General features: G+C 45.0%; 1 protein-coding gene across 1 annotated transcript; it reads right to left on the bottom strand.

Moving 5' to 3' along the window:
* Positions 1–723: 723 nt before the first annotated feature.
* On the bottom strand, positions 724–15,611 carry LOC138756361 (uncharacterized). The gene is made up of 2 exons (XM_069922871.1): positions 13,724–15,611; positions 724–967 (listed from the first exon to the last, which is right to left on the bottom strand). The coding sequence occupies exon 1, from the start codon at positions 15,185–15,187 to the stop codon at positions 13,814–13,816; it is 1,374 nt and encodes a 457-aa protein (XP_069778972.1). The 5' UTR covers positions 15,188–15,611; the 3' UTR covers positions 724–967; positions 13,724–13,813.
* Between the last annotated feature and the right edge of the window lie 552 nt (positions 15,612–16,163).

Below are 16,163 nucleotides of genomic sequence, written 5' to 3'. Positions count from 1 at the left end.
CCTGTAACCACGGGTTTCTTATAAATGGAGCAAATTATTCCAAAACATTTAAATATATTTATTTTTTGTTGTATGTACTGCGTGTGGTTATTATGTGCTGGGTGAAAAATATATTACATGTGTCTGGGGAAATACTGTTTCGTCTGGTTGTAATGATACAATATGTAGTTGCTGCCGAGAAATGGATCGGAGGTAAATTCACAGTACCATAAGAGTGGCAGAGAGGATCACGGGAGTTTCCTTCCCCCCTCCTCCCCCCCTACCCCGACGTGATCTACCAGGATAGTTTTCTGAAGAGGGTACGCAAAATAATTGAGGACCCTTTCCTCCTCTGCATTATCTTTTAGCTGTGCCCGTCGGGGAAGAGATACCGCCAGCACTACTAGGTTAAGGAACAGCTTCTTTCCAAGGGCAGTGAGAATGCTGAACAAATAGGAACTGCTCACACTAACCATCTGAGACTCTCACATGTACAAAACTATATTTATTTATTCGTATCAATGAAATACTTGTCCTGCATAAGAATTGTTTGTCTGTATATGTGTTATGTCTGCATGATTCATTGGGTTGAACGTACAATCAGGACATTTAACTTGAATATTTATTTATATTTAAATTTAGTTCTTTCTTGGCATATTGTGGAAATTTAATTTATACTATTTGTGGTGCACTGTTAGCCAGAATCAGACACACACAAGGTAAAGACTGTACAACAGGCTTTAATCCACAAAGACTTCCACAGAGCCAGGCTGGCTGTAGCTGCAGGAGGCCTGTGCAGGCTTATATCCCGGAGGGTGATTGACACTCGACCGGGTGGGGCTTGATCCATTCAGGCCGACTGATTGGCAGCTGGCCAGGTGTTGTCCTGTCCCCTGAGACTCCTGCAGGTACAGAGGTTGCCCCCTCCAGTAGGCCGGTAGTGTACCACCACACTATCGTCGTTGGTGTATCTTACGTGCCTGTTTGGCTGCAGCAAGGAAGAATTTCTGTGCATCAGAATGTTGCATTTATTTATGTGACAATAAATTTTGATCATCATCGACTGATTCCTTACTGGAATTAACACTGAGTTGGCTTGAGCAATTAACAGTGAACAATAAACACAGTTTGATCGGTCAAACCCGGATTGCATGAAGTTATTGCTGAACGATCTGAACGTGATGAAATACGGCTGTTCCTCTCCACGGTCTTGTGAGAGATAATAGAATATAGGAAGTAAAGCTAGTATGAATGAAATAAGGAATACTGGACTGGACTAGAGGAAGTTAAGTAAGTGCTGAGTAGGGATGAATTCTGATAAGAGTGTGAGGAACACAAGTATAATAGAATAAGGGTCTTATAGTGATAGAAAGAATTAGCAAGTTCTGCATATAGAATTTAATAAGTCCTGGGGGTTGAGTTGTGTGAATAAGGACAAAGGCAGATTCATGAATAAGGACAATGACATGATGGGACCCAGACAGGATACCCCATGGACTTTCAAGTTTACAGAAACTGCAGGTAGGCAGACAGAATTACCAAATGCCAAACCAATCCAGGAGGCAGAAGAATGTTAGTGGGGGGAGGGTACCTCTACACTGAAATGAACTGTATAAAAGTTGGGTGAGCCCTAGTATGTGTGTGTATTCCCAGGGTAAGGGGAAGCACCCAACTTTGCACTGTTGTACAATAAATGATCTTTGTTCTCAATTTTTGTCTCGAGCGAAATCTGTGAAGGTTCTTCTGTTTCTCACAAATGGGGGCTCATCCGGGATCCCACTCTCTCCATTGATAGAGTGCCCGACGACGGGGGTAGGTGCACCCTGGCTGATTCAGCTGGACTCCCGGATGACAGGTGACTGGTGTTGGAATCTAGGGGCTAAAATATCACAGAATAGAGGACTATGTAATAATTTTTATATTTACTTCATGGTTAAGGGAAAAGTATAAGGTAATTAAGTGGCAATCACAGCATGGAGCAAAGTTGGCTGAGTCCAGTAGGGGCAGAATTGTCTGCTCCCAAATACAAGGGAGAGGAAATGGATGAAACGATTTAGGAGGAATGCTCAACTGAAGGAGGTGTTGAGTAGCGCAGGAGACACAGGGCAGACCAGAACAAAGAATGGCCTGTAAGAAACAAAGGGAATGGAAAGCAAGTCTAGGAAGAAGATTAAGGCATGAGGAGGTGTTAGGGAGAACAGAAGAAATTGGCCAGACAAGAACAGAACGATGATTGGAAATATCTGGAGTAGGAATTGATTTCTGTTCAAAACAATAGGATGGTCTGATCTTGAGGATTTAAGATAAGAGGTCTACACCCGAGATAAACTGTAGAATAGGAAATTGCGGGTGATATACTTTATGTAAAAAATCTAGCAAAGGAAGCCAACTTTTGTTCTGTATGGTAATTTGGATCTATATAAACTGAGCAGACTGGACAATAGGGGTCAGTCTTGGGGAATAGCTCACTGTGCAGGTGACCTATGAACTAACGACTGACCAAGAGCTCTGTTAAGCTTTATTCTTGTGCTGTATAATAAACTGATTGTTGAACCGAATAGCTTCTCCTATCACTTCATTCAACGAACACGCTGGACTCAGACAACACATAGACTAAATTAAGGGTAAGGTAAAGCCAGAATCTGACAATTTGGTGACCCCGATGTGATGAAGATGGAGAAGTGACGGAAGAGAAAAAGACGACACAACGGTCAATTGTGGTGTGGTGATAACAACAAGGGGCAACTCAACAAAAGAAGGTAAGCAGACGCCTGTTTAAACGAAGTTCTGCTATTGGCAACGATTAAATTGTGTGTTGCCAATACTCTGCAAAAGTCCTAGTAGAAGCCAAGGAATAAAGCTTCAGGGGTTAGAGGCCCCTGTAGGTAACGGGGATTAGAGTCCCCTGTAAGGAACGGGGGTTAGTCCCCTGTAGGTAACGGGGGTTAGAGTCCCCTGTAAGGAATAGTGGTTAGAGTCCCCTGTAGGTAACGGGGGTTAGAGTCCCCTGTAGAAACGGGGGTTAGAGTCCCCTGTAGAAAACGGGGTTAGAGGCCCCTAGTAGAGATCTCGAGATATTAGTGTAGACACTTGGCCAAATAGAATAGGGTACATTGTGTTATAGTTATTTGGTTTAGTAGTGTATAATAAGTATTTGTTTAAGGATTGTATATCTTGAGTAATAGTTATTGGTTAAGTATTGTGTACAGTGTGCCGCGGGTGTTTATAATAACGTGTGAAGGGTCGAAGTAGATTGCAGGGTGGCAAAATCCTTCCGGGGAGAAACCCATTGAAGTACGAAGTCTGAAGGGTTAAAAATTGGAACATACGATGGAAGGAGTAAGTGGGGATGTATGGCAAAAGTTCGGGGAAGACGTATGGGTTCCCCCATCTGTAAACCGACAGTGGGAAAGAACAAGGAATCAATTACTGGGAGGATTACCGAAGGGAGAGGAGGTACAAGCTATGAAACAGTACGAACAGATATGGAAAGAACTGCAGCGTCAGGAGAAGGTACCGCTAGGGTTTGAAAAGATCCGGCTTGTAATGTACTTTGGAGAAGCCGAGAGGGAAGCGGCAAAGGAGGTACAGGAACATGAGGCAAAGGGACAAGGATCTATCTGGAATAGAAGAAGGCTTAAACAGCAGAAGGAAGCGAAGGAACAGAGAAGGGCAGATTTACATAATATGACATTGGCTTGCATGGGTGTGGAAGCGAACCTTCAGCATGCTACTAAAAAGGCATCCCCTATCACAAAGGAGAAAACGGGGGAGGAGATGACGGGGGAGGTTAAGCCATCAGCCCTGCTATATCCAAAGTTACCAGAGACATTGCCACCACCTTATCCAATTCCCCAGATGCCAACGATGCAGATAAGTGAGGGAATAGTGAATGTCACTGAGTTAGCAGGTCCAGAACTCTATGAGGCGAAGGAGAGACTTAAGAGCGTTGTGCAGGAGAGAGTGGAGGAAACAAAGGAATTGATGAACGAAATACAGAACGATATATGTGCAGTAAGGGAAACTAGTAGGTGCCTGGGAAAAACAGATGAGAGCGAGCAGGGACAAGAAGAGCTGAATAGGAGGGGAAGTGACCCAGTGAGTGTCAGATGGGAGCGGGAGAGAGGAAAATGAGATAGCTAGTGTGAGTGTGGAGAGTGAGGATGAGGAACAGCCAGTCATGATCAGGGGAAAAATGGTCACACTCAGAAGACAGGGTCAGGAAAATCCTCGCTCCCCTTTGGGATACGCGTTGCGAGACACGAAGGAAGTACGGCTTCCAGAAAGGTATAGACAGATGCCGTTAATTTATAAGGGTCCGCAAATTGGGGAAAGGTATCAACCCTTCTCATTCACCGACATGAATTGTATTTTGGACAAAATGCCACCTCTGACTGAGAGAGGTGGAGTGTGGATGGGAAAGTTCTGCCAATATATGATGGGACATAAGATAGCCATAGGGGATTGGAGAGCATTATTAGGGAAACAGCTTGGGCTGTGGGAGATACAGCAGGTAGAAATGGTCGCAGGAATCACTAGGTGCCCCGATGCCGAGCCATTTGCCAAACATGCTACGGCAATAGGAGGGACAATGCGGGATAAGTTTCCCGTTCCCCCCAGGGTCATGCAGTCCCTGACCTTTTCCATTAAGGAGGATGAGGAGATCGCGACTTTCTTGAGTCAGTGTAGGGAGAGTTGGACGGATAATGCAGGAGTACACCCAGCCACCGATCCCTTGCAGACTACACTGTTTAGGTCTGCAGTAACGAGCGGGCTGCCAGCTGTAGTTAGGGAGGCGTTAGAGAATAACCCTGACATTCCTGGTTGCTTGAATGAGCAATGGGAAAGACATTTGACCCATCACATGAAGCGTTACAGGGCTAAGCAAAGGGAGGACAAACAAATTACGGAGTCGGCACAAGTGCAACTCCTTCAGCTTCAATTGGAAGAAGCTAGGAAAAAGGCAAACGAGGCAAAAAAAAATTCCTCAAAGGGTGCGAACCAGATGATTCAGCAGCCACTGCAGCCACCACAAGGGAATAATACAAATTGGCCCCCGGCCCCAAATTGGTCACCGGGTCCCACCTATGGGGGCAGAATTGGAGGTCCAATGGGGGGATTCCGAGAAAGAGGGAGAGGTCGGGGTGTTCCATGAATGCCGCCAGCCATATGTTTCCGATGTGGTCAACCAGGACACTGGAAGAGAGATTTCCCCCTAGTATGGGGTCCTCAAGACATTGGGGGAAGGGGATATGGACCACCACAATATGAGCCTTGGGTCCAGCCCCAGAGATCGTCAGAGCCACCCCCGAGACATCAGGCACCCCATGCGGCTCTCGCTCCAAAGGGACAATTCCCATCGCTGACGGAGGAGGAGCCATATTACCAGCAGTGATGGGGCCCGAGCACCCAAGAGCAGGTTAGGTTGGCAGAGCCCTTCCTGCAGATTAACGTAATGGACATGGAAGTATCCTTTTTAGTGGATACGGGAGCCAGATTTTCAACACTCATTGGCGCTGAGTTTCAAGCGAAAACATCATCCTCTAGTGTCCAGCTGATAGGGTTCTCGGGTACACCAGAAAATCTGCCATTTTCTACACCGCTAGTCACTTCTGTGGCGGGACAGACTTTCACGCATCAATACATTTTGTCAGCCAGGTGCCCTACTAATCTTTTGGGCAGAGACCTGCTGGTCAGGTGCGGAGCATCGATCCTTTGCGGACCCAGCGGAATAGAGATCACCTTTCCAAATGGATATTCTATGAACTGTTCATTAACTACACTTCATTCCGGTTCTCAGATGTTGTTGGCAGCCGCTGGAGGATCCACGTCTGAGGGACTATGGGCTGACATTTACTGGGGGCTGCTGGAACCAGAGGACCCACAAAAGGGAGGGCTGCTAAAGCTTTATAATCAATGGAAGCCGTGGATCCAGACATTACACCCATATACCCCTCCCTCGGACCCCCTCCATGTGACCCTCTTTTACGATAGGGATGGGGATGAAATTTATCAGCATGCCTTCTATGAAGAGGTAGAGGGCATACAAATGGGAGATTAATTCGGACTACATGGTGGTAGGAAAGGAGGGAGTAGCCACTACGGTAGCACTGACATCTGAACAGCTAGAGTGGTATGTGATGGCAGGTGAGGCCATTCCGCATGTCACCCTTGCAATTGGCACTACTCACCAGGCAAAAGATTTGGGACCGATGTGTCGGAACTTGATGTCCTTAAGGGATTGGTCTGATACCCAAATACCGACAGTGCAGTTCTCCTCATCTGGTCAGGCGTACAGGATTTTGTACCCGACAAATGATCGAGTCCTCCTTGAGCATAGACAGATTGAACGCTTTCATGGTAGAGAGAAGATGGATCACCCCGACTCGGCCCCTATGCTAGATTCTCTCCCTGAGAACCTGTGGTCAGTGGGATCAGCAGATGTGGGTTTTTGTCAGCAGGCTGATCCCATAACCTTCGAACTGTCAGATTATAATCCAATTTGGCAGACACTGTATCCCCACAAACCTGAAGCTGAGGTGGGTCTGGCAAAGGCCATTGAGGGCTTAATGGATTCAGGGGTGTTGGAGCATTCGTGCTCAAGTTGGAATACACCCATCTTACCTGTTCCGAAACAGGAGACGGGAAAATATCGGATGGCCCATGATTTAAGACTCATCAATGGTATTGTGCGAACACCCACAGTTCCAGTACCAAACCCATATACTGCCATGACTGCTTTAACCCCTGACCACAAGTGGTTCTCTTGCATAGATTTAGCGAATGCTTTCTTTTGTTTGCCGCTGGTAGAACAATTAAGAGATGTGTTTTCTTTCACGTATAGAGGTAGAAAATTACATTATACTAGACTTCCGCAGGGCTTTATCTTATCTCCAGGGATTTTCAATCAGGTTTTGAAGGAACAGCTGGGGAGTTTAGTACTGCCAGGTGGGGTAGTTCTGATCCAGTACGTAGATGACATCCTATTGGCAGCACCTGATCATGATTCCTGTTTGGAGGCCACACGTCTCCTGCTGATGCAGCTGTTCAAGACAGGATTTAAAGTCTCTCGCTTAAAGTTGCAATGCTGCAGGCAGGTGGTCTCCTTTTTAGGTAGAATGGTCTCAGCGAAAGATACAGGGATTTCCACTGCACATCGAACAGCGATACTACATCATCCAAAACCAAAGACAGTTAAGGAAATGCTTTCATTTTTGGGTTTGACAGGTTATAGTAGGCAGTTTATCCCATCGTATGGCGAGTTGACACATCCACTGCGAACTTTAGTGAATGAGCAGGGGATGAGGAATCTGGGAGCTACACTTGATTGGACTGCACAGGCTGAGATGAGTTTTATTCTACTGAAGCAAGCTCTTACAACAGCTATAGATTTGGCGATTCCAAATTATAAACAACTTTTCTTTTTGGATGTTTCTGAAAAAGCACACACAATTAATGGTGTTCTTTTTCAGAAAAAAGGGGCTGGAAGATGTGTGCTCATGTATGTGAGTATCACACTGGATCCGACGGAAGACAGACACCCACCATGTACGAGACATGCAGCGGGGTAGCAAAGATTCTACAAAAGGTGGCACACAGTGATGGGACATGGCCTGACGGTATTAACAACACATAGTATTGTAGCATTTGTGAGCTCGACAGCATTTACAATGACTTCGCTAAGGCAGACGTGACTAGAAAAGATCCTGAATGCTCCAAATGTTACGTTTACCCATGAAGGCATTAACATGGCAGACAATATGGGAGAGGGAGAAACACACTGTTGTGAAAAGAGGGTAGTAAAGGATATTAAAATAAGATCTGACTTACAGGCTACACCCTTGAGAGAACCAGATGAGACCTTATTTACAGATGGTTGTTGTTACAGACACCCCACGGATGGATTGAAAGCCACCTATGTGGTGGTACGAAAAACTACAGGAGGATTTGAAGAAATCATTACAGGGACAATGAGGGGAAAGGAGTCAGCACAACTGGCAGAACTACAGGGAATTTTACCTCCAAGAGTTCTGCTGTAGTTTGGCTAAGGTCTACCCATCTATTGTCGCCTACTCTGTGAGTTGCTGCCTGGCATTTAGCTTTGGCATAGATATCCCCCTTTTCGCTGTCTATTGAATCTCACTAATTGTTTAAAAATCGAGTAAAGGATATTTCTTCAGGCATTCGCAAATTAGCTCATGTCCCGGTTCAGACCTGGCGACCCTTGGGCAGCGCAAGGCTAGGAAATTTGTTTTCAGGAGGCTGGGGATGGATACAGACTGCAGTGCTAGTTGCTGGAGTGGTGGTGTTGGCTTTGATCCTGATTCCGTGCATCCTTCCCTGCCTCCAGTACATGGTTTAACGAGCGTTTTCACAGAGAGCCATCCCCAGATCCCAAGGCATGTATTTGTCCCTACTGCCCTCCCAAGAGTATACTGAAACCAAGGGGTCGGAGATGCCGGTCCTTGCAATAACTCCTGAGATCTCGGTCTAATAAGGTAGCAGATGGTTGGTCTCATTTTCATGAGACCAAAAGGGGGACTGTTGGAATCTAGGGGCTAAAATATCATGGAATAGAGGACTATATAACAATTTTTATATTTGCTTCATGGTTAAGGGAAAAGTATAAGGTAATTAAGTGGCAATCACAGCATGGAGCAAAGTTGGCTGAGTCCAGTAGGGGCAGAATTGTCTGCTCCCAAATACAGGGAGAGGAAATGGATGAAACGATTTAGGAGGAATGTTCAACTGAAGGAGGTGTTGAGTAGCGCAGGAGACACAGGGCAGACCAGAACAAAGAATGGCCTGTAAGAAACAAAGGGAATGGAAAGCCAGTCTAGGAAGAAGATTAAGGCATGAGGAGGTGTTAAGGAGAACAGAAGACATTGGCCAGACAGGAACAGAACGATGATTGGAAATATCTGGGGCAGGAATTGATTTCTGGTCAAAACAATAGGATGGTCTGATCTGGAAGATTTAAGATAAGAGGTCTACACCCGAGATAAACTGTAGAATAAGGAAATTGCTGGTGATATACTTTATGTAAAAATCTAGCAAAGGAAGCCAACTTTTGTTCTGTATGGTAATTTGTATCTATATAAACTGAGCAGACTGGACAATAGGGGTCAGTCTTGGGGAATAGCTCACTGTGCAGGTGACCTATGAACTAACGACTGACCCAGAGCTCTGTTAAGCTTTATTCTTGTGCTGTATAATAAACTGATTGTTGAACTGAATACCTTCTCCTATCACTTCATTCAACGAACACGCTGGACTCAGACAACACATAGACTAAATTAAGGGTAAGGTAAAGCCAGAGTCCGACACTGGTCAGTGGACAAAGCGAGTGATATCCGAGAAGAGGCATTGAGAAGAAACGACAGGAGAATGTTAAGGAAGCGTGCTAGGAATAGCTACTGGATCCTGGTAAGAGGAATTTTATTTACCTGCTAGTATGGCAGGAGTAAGTAGCAAGGAAATCAGTCCTAAAGAAGGACGGGAAGATCAGATACCTAAACATAGTCCGTTAGGATTAATGTTATCTGACTGGGGTGCGGGGAAAACCCGTGGGAAAGATAAACAGACCATGGTCAGGTATTGCTGTCAGGAATGGGTTAAGAATCCGATAAAAGGGAGTTCGGTATATTGGCCAAAGTTCAGATCTGACGAGGACTGGATGTGTCAGGCATTGAACGAACATCTGTCTCTACCAAAATCAAGGAGGTAATACCGAGAGCAGAGAATATGCAGCCTGTTGGCTTTGATTATGAGGGTCATTCAGAACAGTGTGAGACCCTTCGGGAGGGAAGGGCAGAACCCTTGGCAGTCAAGGAAGTTGTGGAGGGACAGCAGGGAAATGTTAGGAGTTGTGTGCCAGCTCCTGGACGTTGGGAGGAGAGCCAGGAGTGGGGAAGTAGAGACCAGAGCAGAGGCAGGGGTAGAGGAGAATTCCGGGGACGACGACCATTCCCGGGACCCTGTGGAGACCCTGGTAGAAATTGGGAAACAGGAGTATTAGTTTGCTATTATTGTAAAAAGGAGGGACACTTTAAGAGGGAATGCCCAATGCGAGCCAGGGAGACGCGATCTTATGCATTGATGGAGGCAGATTATGAATAGGGGGGTCATGGTTCTCAGTCAATACACACCGTGGAACTGCAAGGAGAACCATTGGTAAATTTGACGAGATGACTTTTCTAGTAGATTCTGGGGCAGCCCGGTCTAGTATTTTACAACGGCCCGAGGGTGTTAAAACAGAAGGGACAGTGATGATTTCAGGAGTGGGAGGACGAGGTTTTACGGTCCCTATACTAAAGAATGTAAAGATACAAATGGGAGAAAAGATAATAACAGAGGATATTTTACTAGTTCCCAAGCTGGAGTTTGCTTGTTGGGACGGGATTTACAGGACCAAATGGCTATTGGTATCAGACCACAGGGATCAGGTATCGGGGTTCAATTTTATGTACTAACAGAGGAGGATCGGGAACTAATAAATCCTAGAGTATGGGCAAAAAGAGGCAATAGAGGAGGGTTAAATGTTCCTCCCCTGCAAGTTATTTTAAAAGACCCTGACCAAGTAATTAGATGAAAACAGTATCCAATTCCTATGGCTGGCCAAAAGGGGCTGCAGCCAGTAATTGACCAATTGGTGAAAGATGGTATACTTGAACCTTGTATGTCACCTTTTAATACCCCAATTTTAACATGCCGGAAGGTGGCTCACTGATTCTAGAATTTTAAAGTATGAAGCGATTCTCATGGATAGGGATGATTTGACACTGATTATGAACAAAGAACAGAATCCAGCCGCCTTCTTGGTTTCTCCAGATTCTGATACTGTCCCCAATGATTTAGAGCATGTATGTTTAGAAGTGATAGATTTACAGACAAAAATTAGAGATGATTTAAGTGATGAACCTTTACGGGAGGGTGAAAGATGGTTTATTGATGGTTCTTCCCGCTGCATTGATGGCATTCGGTATAGCAGGTATAGTGTAGTGGATGGGAATAAAGGAGTTGTGATTGACGCCGGCCGTCTTCCCGATCATTGGTCGGCACAATCCTGTGAATTATATGCCGTCTGTAGAGCTCTCCAGGATTTAGAGGGAAAGGTGGGCACAATCTATACCGACTCAAGGTATGCTTTTTGTGTAGTGCACACCCTTTGGAAAGATTTGGAAAGAGTGGGGAATGATAACTGGGAAAGGACAAAAGTTGATCCATGAAAACTTAATTGTTCAATCCTTAGATGCTCTTATGTTACCTGAGGAGATAGCTGTAGTTCATGTACGGGGCCATCAAATTATTGACAGTCCTGAAGCACAGGGGAACAGACGGGCAGATGAAGCTGCCAAACAGGCTGCACTCACAGAAAAAATAGACATGCAGCTGTTACTCCCCACCCCACATGAGGTTAAAGAGACTCCCATCTTTTCACGGGAAGAGGAGGTTTATATGAAAGACCAAACTGCCGATGGGTTGTGGTGGATGGCAGAGGGATGCCAAGTACTGAACAAAGCCTTGGCTCGTCAGATTATTGATCAGCTCCACCAGCAGACACATTGGGGAACACAGGCACTTGTTGATGCTTTTGTACGGTCCTTTAATTGCTCGGGAATATACACCATAGCCAAGCAAAGTACTCGGGGGTGCCCAACCTGTCAGCGAGTGAATAAGAAAGTCATGCGCCAGGTAATGCCTGGCGGTCGCGATATAGCCGTACGCCCGTTTCAACGAATACAGATTGACTTCACAGAATTACCTAAGATAGGGGTTTATAAATACATCCTGGTGATGGTGGATCATTTTACTCAATGGGTTGAGGCTTTCCTGACCCCTAATGATCGTGCTAGCACCGTTATCCGGATATTACTAGAGTGTGTTATTCCGCGTTATGGCATTATTCAAACCATTGACTCAGATCGAGGTACACATTTTACCTCTCAGGTACTCCAGGCTGTGTGTAAAATCCTGGGAATAGATTGTGTTAGACTCTGGCTTTACCCTACCCTCAATTTAGTCTATGTGTCATCTGAGTCCAGCGTGCTCGTTGAATGAAGTGATAGGAGAAGGTATTCGGTTCAACAATCAGTTTATTACACAGCACAAGAATAAAGCTTAACAGAGCTCAGGTTCAGTCACCTGCTCAGTGAGCTATTCCCCAAGACTGACTCCTACTGTCCAGTCTCTTCTGTTTATATAGATCAACATTATTACACTGAACAAAACTTGGCTTTCTTTGCTAGATTCCTTGCTTAAGATTTATCTCAAGCAATTTCCTGCTCTGCAGTTATCTAGGGTGTAGACCTCCCATCTCAATCCTCAAGGGCAGAACATCCTGTTGTCTTGATCAGAAATCAATTCATATCCCATATATTTCTAATTATTTCTTTGTACTCATCTGGCCGTAGCCTTCTGTTCTACTCAACACCTCCTTATGCCTTAACGTTCCTACTGTTGGTTTATACATTTTCTTTTTCTCTGACATTCTCAGTCATGGTACTCTTTGTTCTCATCTGGCCATAATCTTCTGTTCTACTCAACACCTCCTCATGTCTTAGCATTCCTCCTAGATTGGTTCATACATTTTCTCTCTTTTGTGTTTGGAGACAGCAAATTCTGCACGTACTATACTCAGCCAACTTTGCTACATACTGTGGCTGTTACTTAATTCCATTCCTATTTCCCTCAAACAGTATACTTGAAGTAAATAGTAAATTGTTACATAGTACTGGATTAATGAATACATAATGAATAGTACATAGGCATATTTTCTATGATTACTTAACCCCTTGGTTCCAACAGTTCCCCTTTTGGTCTCATGAAAATGAGACCAACCAAACCACCCGTTAACTTATGGGACCTCAGGAGTTTTGGCAAAGACCGGCATCCACGACCCCTTATTAAACTTAACCTCATAAACTTGGCCATTATGAACACACTTCAGTCCAGTGGGGGCCCCAACACAGTGTTCAGGAAAGTCAGTCCAATCCGCAAAGTACTGTTCTGGTTCGTTATGGGCCCCCCAGGCTGACCGCAAACACTTTGTACAGTTGTTTCCTTCTCCAGACCCTTCAAGGGCTAGGAACAACATCACCCATAGTCCACACATAGTGTTCATCACAGCCCCCTAAATTCTGTTGACTTCGATATAGATGTATCACTTCAAATACTGATATACAGTCACCGTAATCCATTAGTCTCCTTAAAGGGACCCGTTAAAAAATTCTTAGTCCGTAGTTTCTTCACAGGGTCTCAGTCATCTCCGTTCGAATCTGTTCCAGTGTCCGTGTCGGTGGGTCCGTTGCTGCACACTGGCTCCAATGATACCACGTCTCTCCTTTTCCCTGTAGTCGAACCGTGTGGGACGTTCTTTCCACCACTCTGTAGGGCCCTGTCCACCTGGGCTCTGACCACTTTCTCTTGATCACCTTTAGCAGAATCCACTCCACAACGGATGGTATCGGGGTTTCACCTTTTCGTTTGGTACTTGTAACCTGTTGTGAAAAAGCTGATACCAGAGCCGTTAGTTTATCATAATAAAGCTTACATCTCATTGGACTTACCTCTTCCTTTGTGGTCTGAATCCTGGCTCCAGGTCCCGGAAACTGGTGCCCCGTTTGCAGTTCATAAGGAGTAAATCCTGTCACATAACTTACCGAACTCCTTATTGACATCAATGCCAGGGGCAGCGCATCCACCCAATTTAATTTGGTCCGTGCCAGCACTTTCCCGATCTTACCTTTTATTGTTTGGTTCATTCTCTCCACTTTTCCTTGGGATTGTGGATGATACTCCATTCCAAAGGCATGTTTCAACCCCAACATCGCTTCTACTTCGTGTAAATCTTTATTCTTAAAATGTGTCCCATTATATTCCCGTGTATAGGAATATACTGGTTGATTAGGAACTTAATTATCGTCTTTGCATCTTCTCTTTTGGCAGGGATTGCCTCCGGCCAACCTGTGTACACATCTACTGCTACTAAGAGGTATCGATATCCCCTTGCCCTCTCTATCATGCCCGTGTAATCAATTACAATTTCCTGCCCTGGTAACTTAGGCAACGGGAACTGTCCTTTGTGAGGTTTCACAGTCGCCTTGACATTATATGTTATACATACCTTACACTCTCTGATATGATTCTCCACCATCGCCAGCAGGAAGGGGTGCCACCAATGTATCAAATACTTTATCATCTGTTTCTTCCCACACTGGGTTAACCCATGCGCCTCCTCCAGGAGGGGTTTCATGAGTCCAGATGGTAATACTGGCCTACCGTCCATTGATCTCCACAGTCCCTGATCTTTGGTTGCCCCCCTTTCTTTCCATACCATCATTTCCTGAGGCGATGCCTTTGCCTGTTCCTGAATTATTACTCCTACCTCACAAGGTGGCAATAAGTCATGTGCCATTCTATCTGCCTGCATCATAATAAACTGAGAGTCGTACCCTGTTGCCCTTTTTGCGGCCGTGTCCACTTCCTGATTTCCCCGAGCTACCATCGTATCTGTTTTATCATGGCCCTTACATTTAATAATTGCTAGTGCCCTCGGTTTCAGAAGGGCCTCAGCCAATTTCCTACCATCCTTCTCGTGTTTAATTGGGGTCCTTGCTGCTGTTAAAAACCCACTTCTAATCCATTGACTAAGCTCAACCTGTATTGTTCCTACCACATATGCCGAATCTGTATATATATTTACCTCCTTTCCTTCTGCACATTCTAATGCTGCTATCATTCCCTGTAGTTCGGCCAGTTGTGCTGACTCCTTTCCTCTCACTGTTCCTGTAATAATTTCTTCAAATCCTTCTGTAGTTTTGCGTACTACCGCATAGGCGGCTTTTAATCCATCCTTGGGGTGTCTGTAACAGCAACCATCTGTAAATAAGGTTTCATCTGGTTCTCTCAAGGGTGTAGCCTGTAAAACAGGTCTTATTTTACTATCCCTTAAAACCTTCTTTTTACAACAGTGTGGTTCTCCCTCTCCCATATTGTCTGCCATGTTAATGCCTTCATGGGTAAACGTAACATTTGGAGCATTCAGGATCTTTTCTAGTCTCGTCTGCCTTATCAAAGTCATTCTAAATGCTGTCGAGCTCACAAATGCTACAATACTATGTGTTGTTAATACCGTCAGGCCATGTCCCATCACTATGTTGCCACCTTTTGTAAAATTTTTGCTATCCCTGCTGCATGTCTCATACATGGTGGGTGTCTGTCTTCAGTCGGATCCACTGTGATACTCACATACATGAGCACACATCTTCCACCCCCTTTTTTCTGAAAAAGGACACCATCAATTGTGTGTGCTTTTTCAGAAACATCCGAAAAGAAAGGGTCTCTATAACTTGGAATTGCCAAATCTATAGCGATTGTAAGAGCTTGCTTAAGTAGAATAAAACTCATCTCAGCCTGTGCAGTCCAATCAAGTGTAGCCCCCAGATTCCTCATCCCCTGCTCATTCACCAGAGTTCGCAGTGGATGTGTCAACTCACCATACGATGGGATAAACTGCCTACTATAACCCGTCAAGCCCAAAAATGAAAGCATTTCCTTAACTGTCTTTGGTTTTGGATGATGTAGTATTGCTGTTCGATGCACAGGGGATATCTCTGTACCTTTCGCTGAGACCATTCTTCCTAAAAAAAGAGACCACTTGTCTGCAACATTGCAACTTTAAATCAGAGACTTTAAAACCTGCCTTCAACAGCTGCATTAGCAGGAGCCTTGTGGCCTCCAAACAGGAGACAGGCTCAAGTGCTGTCAATAAGATGTCATCTACGTACTGGATCAAAACTACCCCACCTGGCAGTCCTAGCCCCCCCAGCTGTTCTTGCTCTCTCTCATTTGTCTTTTCCAGTCGCATACTAGTTTCCTTTACTTTACATACATCATTCTTTATTCCCTTCGTCAATTCCTTTATTGTCTCCACACTTTCCTGCACAACTACTTTAAATCTCTCTTTCACCTCCTGGAGTTCTTGTCCTGTTAATTCAGTGACATTCACTATTCCCTCATTTATCTGCATCACTGGCATCTGGGGAATCGGATAAGGTGGTGGCAACGTCTCTGGTAACTTTGGATAGAGCGGGGCTGATGGCTTAACCTCCCCGTCACCTCCTTCCCCTTTTCCTCCTTTGTGATAGGGGATGCCTTTTTAGTAGAATGCTGAAGGTTTGTTT

Source organism: Narcine bancroftii, chromosome 3, assembly GCF_036971445.1.
Source record: "Narcine bancroftii isolate sNarBan1 chromosome 3, sNarBan1.hap1, whole genome shotgun sequence".
Taxonomy (NCBI): domain Eukaryota; kingdom Metazoa; phylum Chordata; class Chondrichthyes; order Torpediniformes; family Narcinidae; genus Narcine; species Narcine bancroftii.
This window is presented reverse-complemented; position numbering and strand designations above follow the sequence as displayed.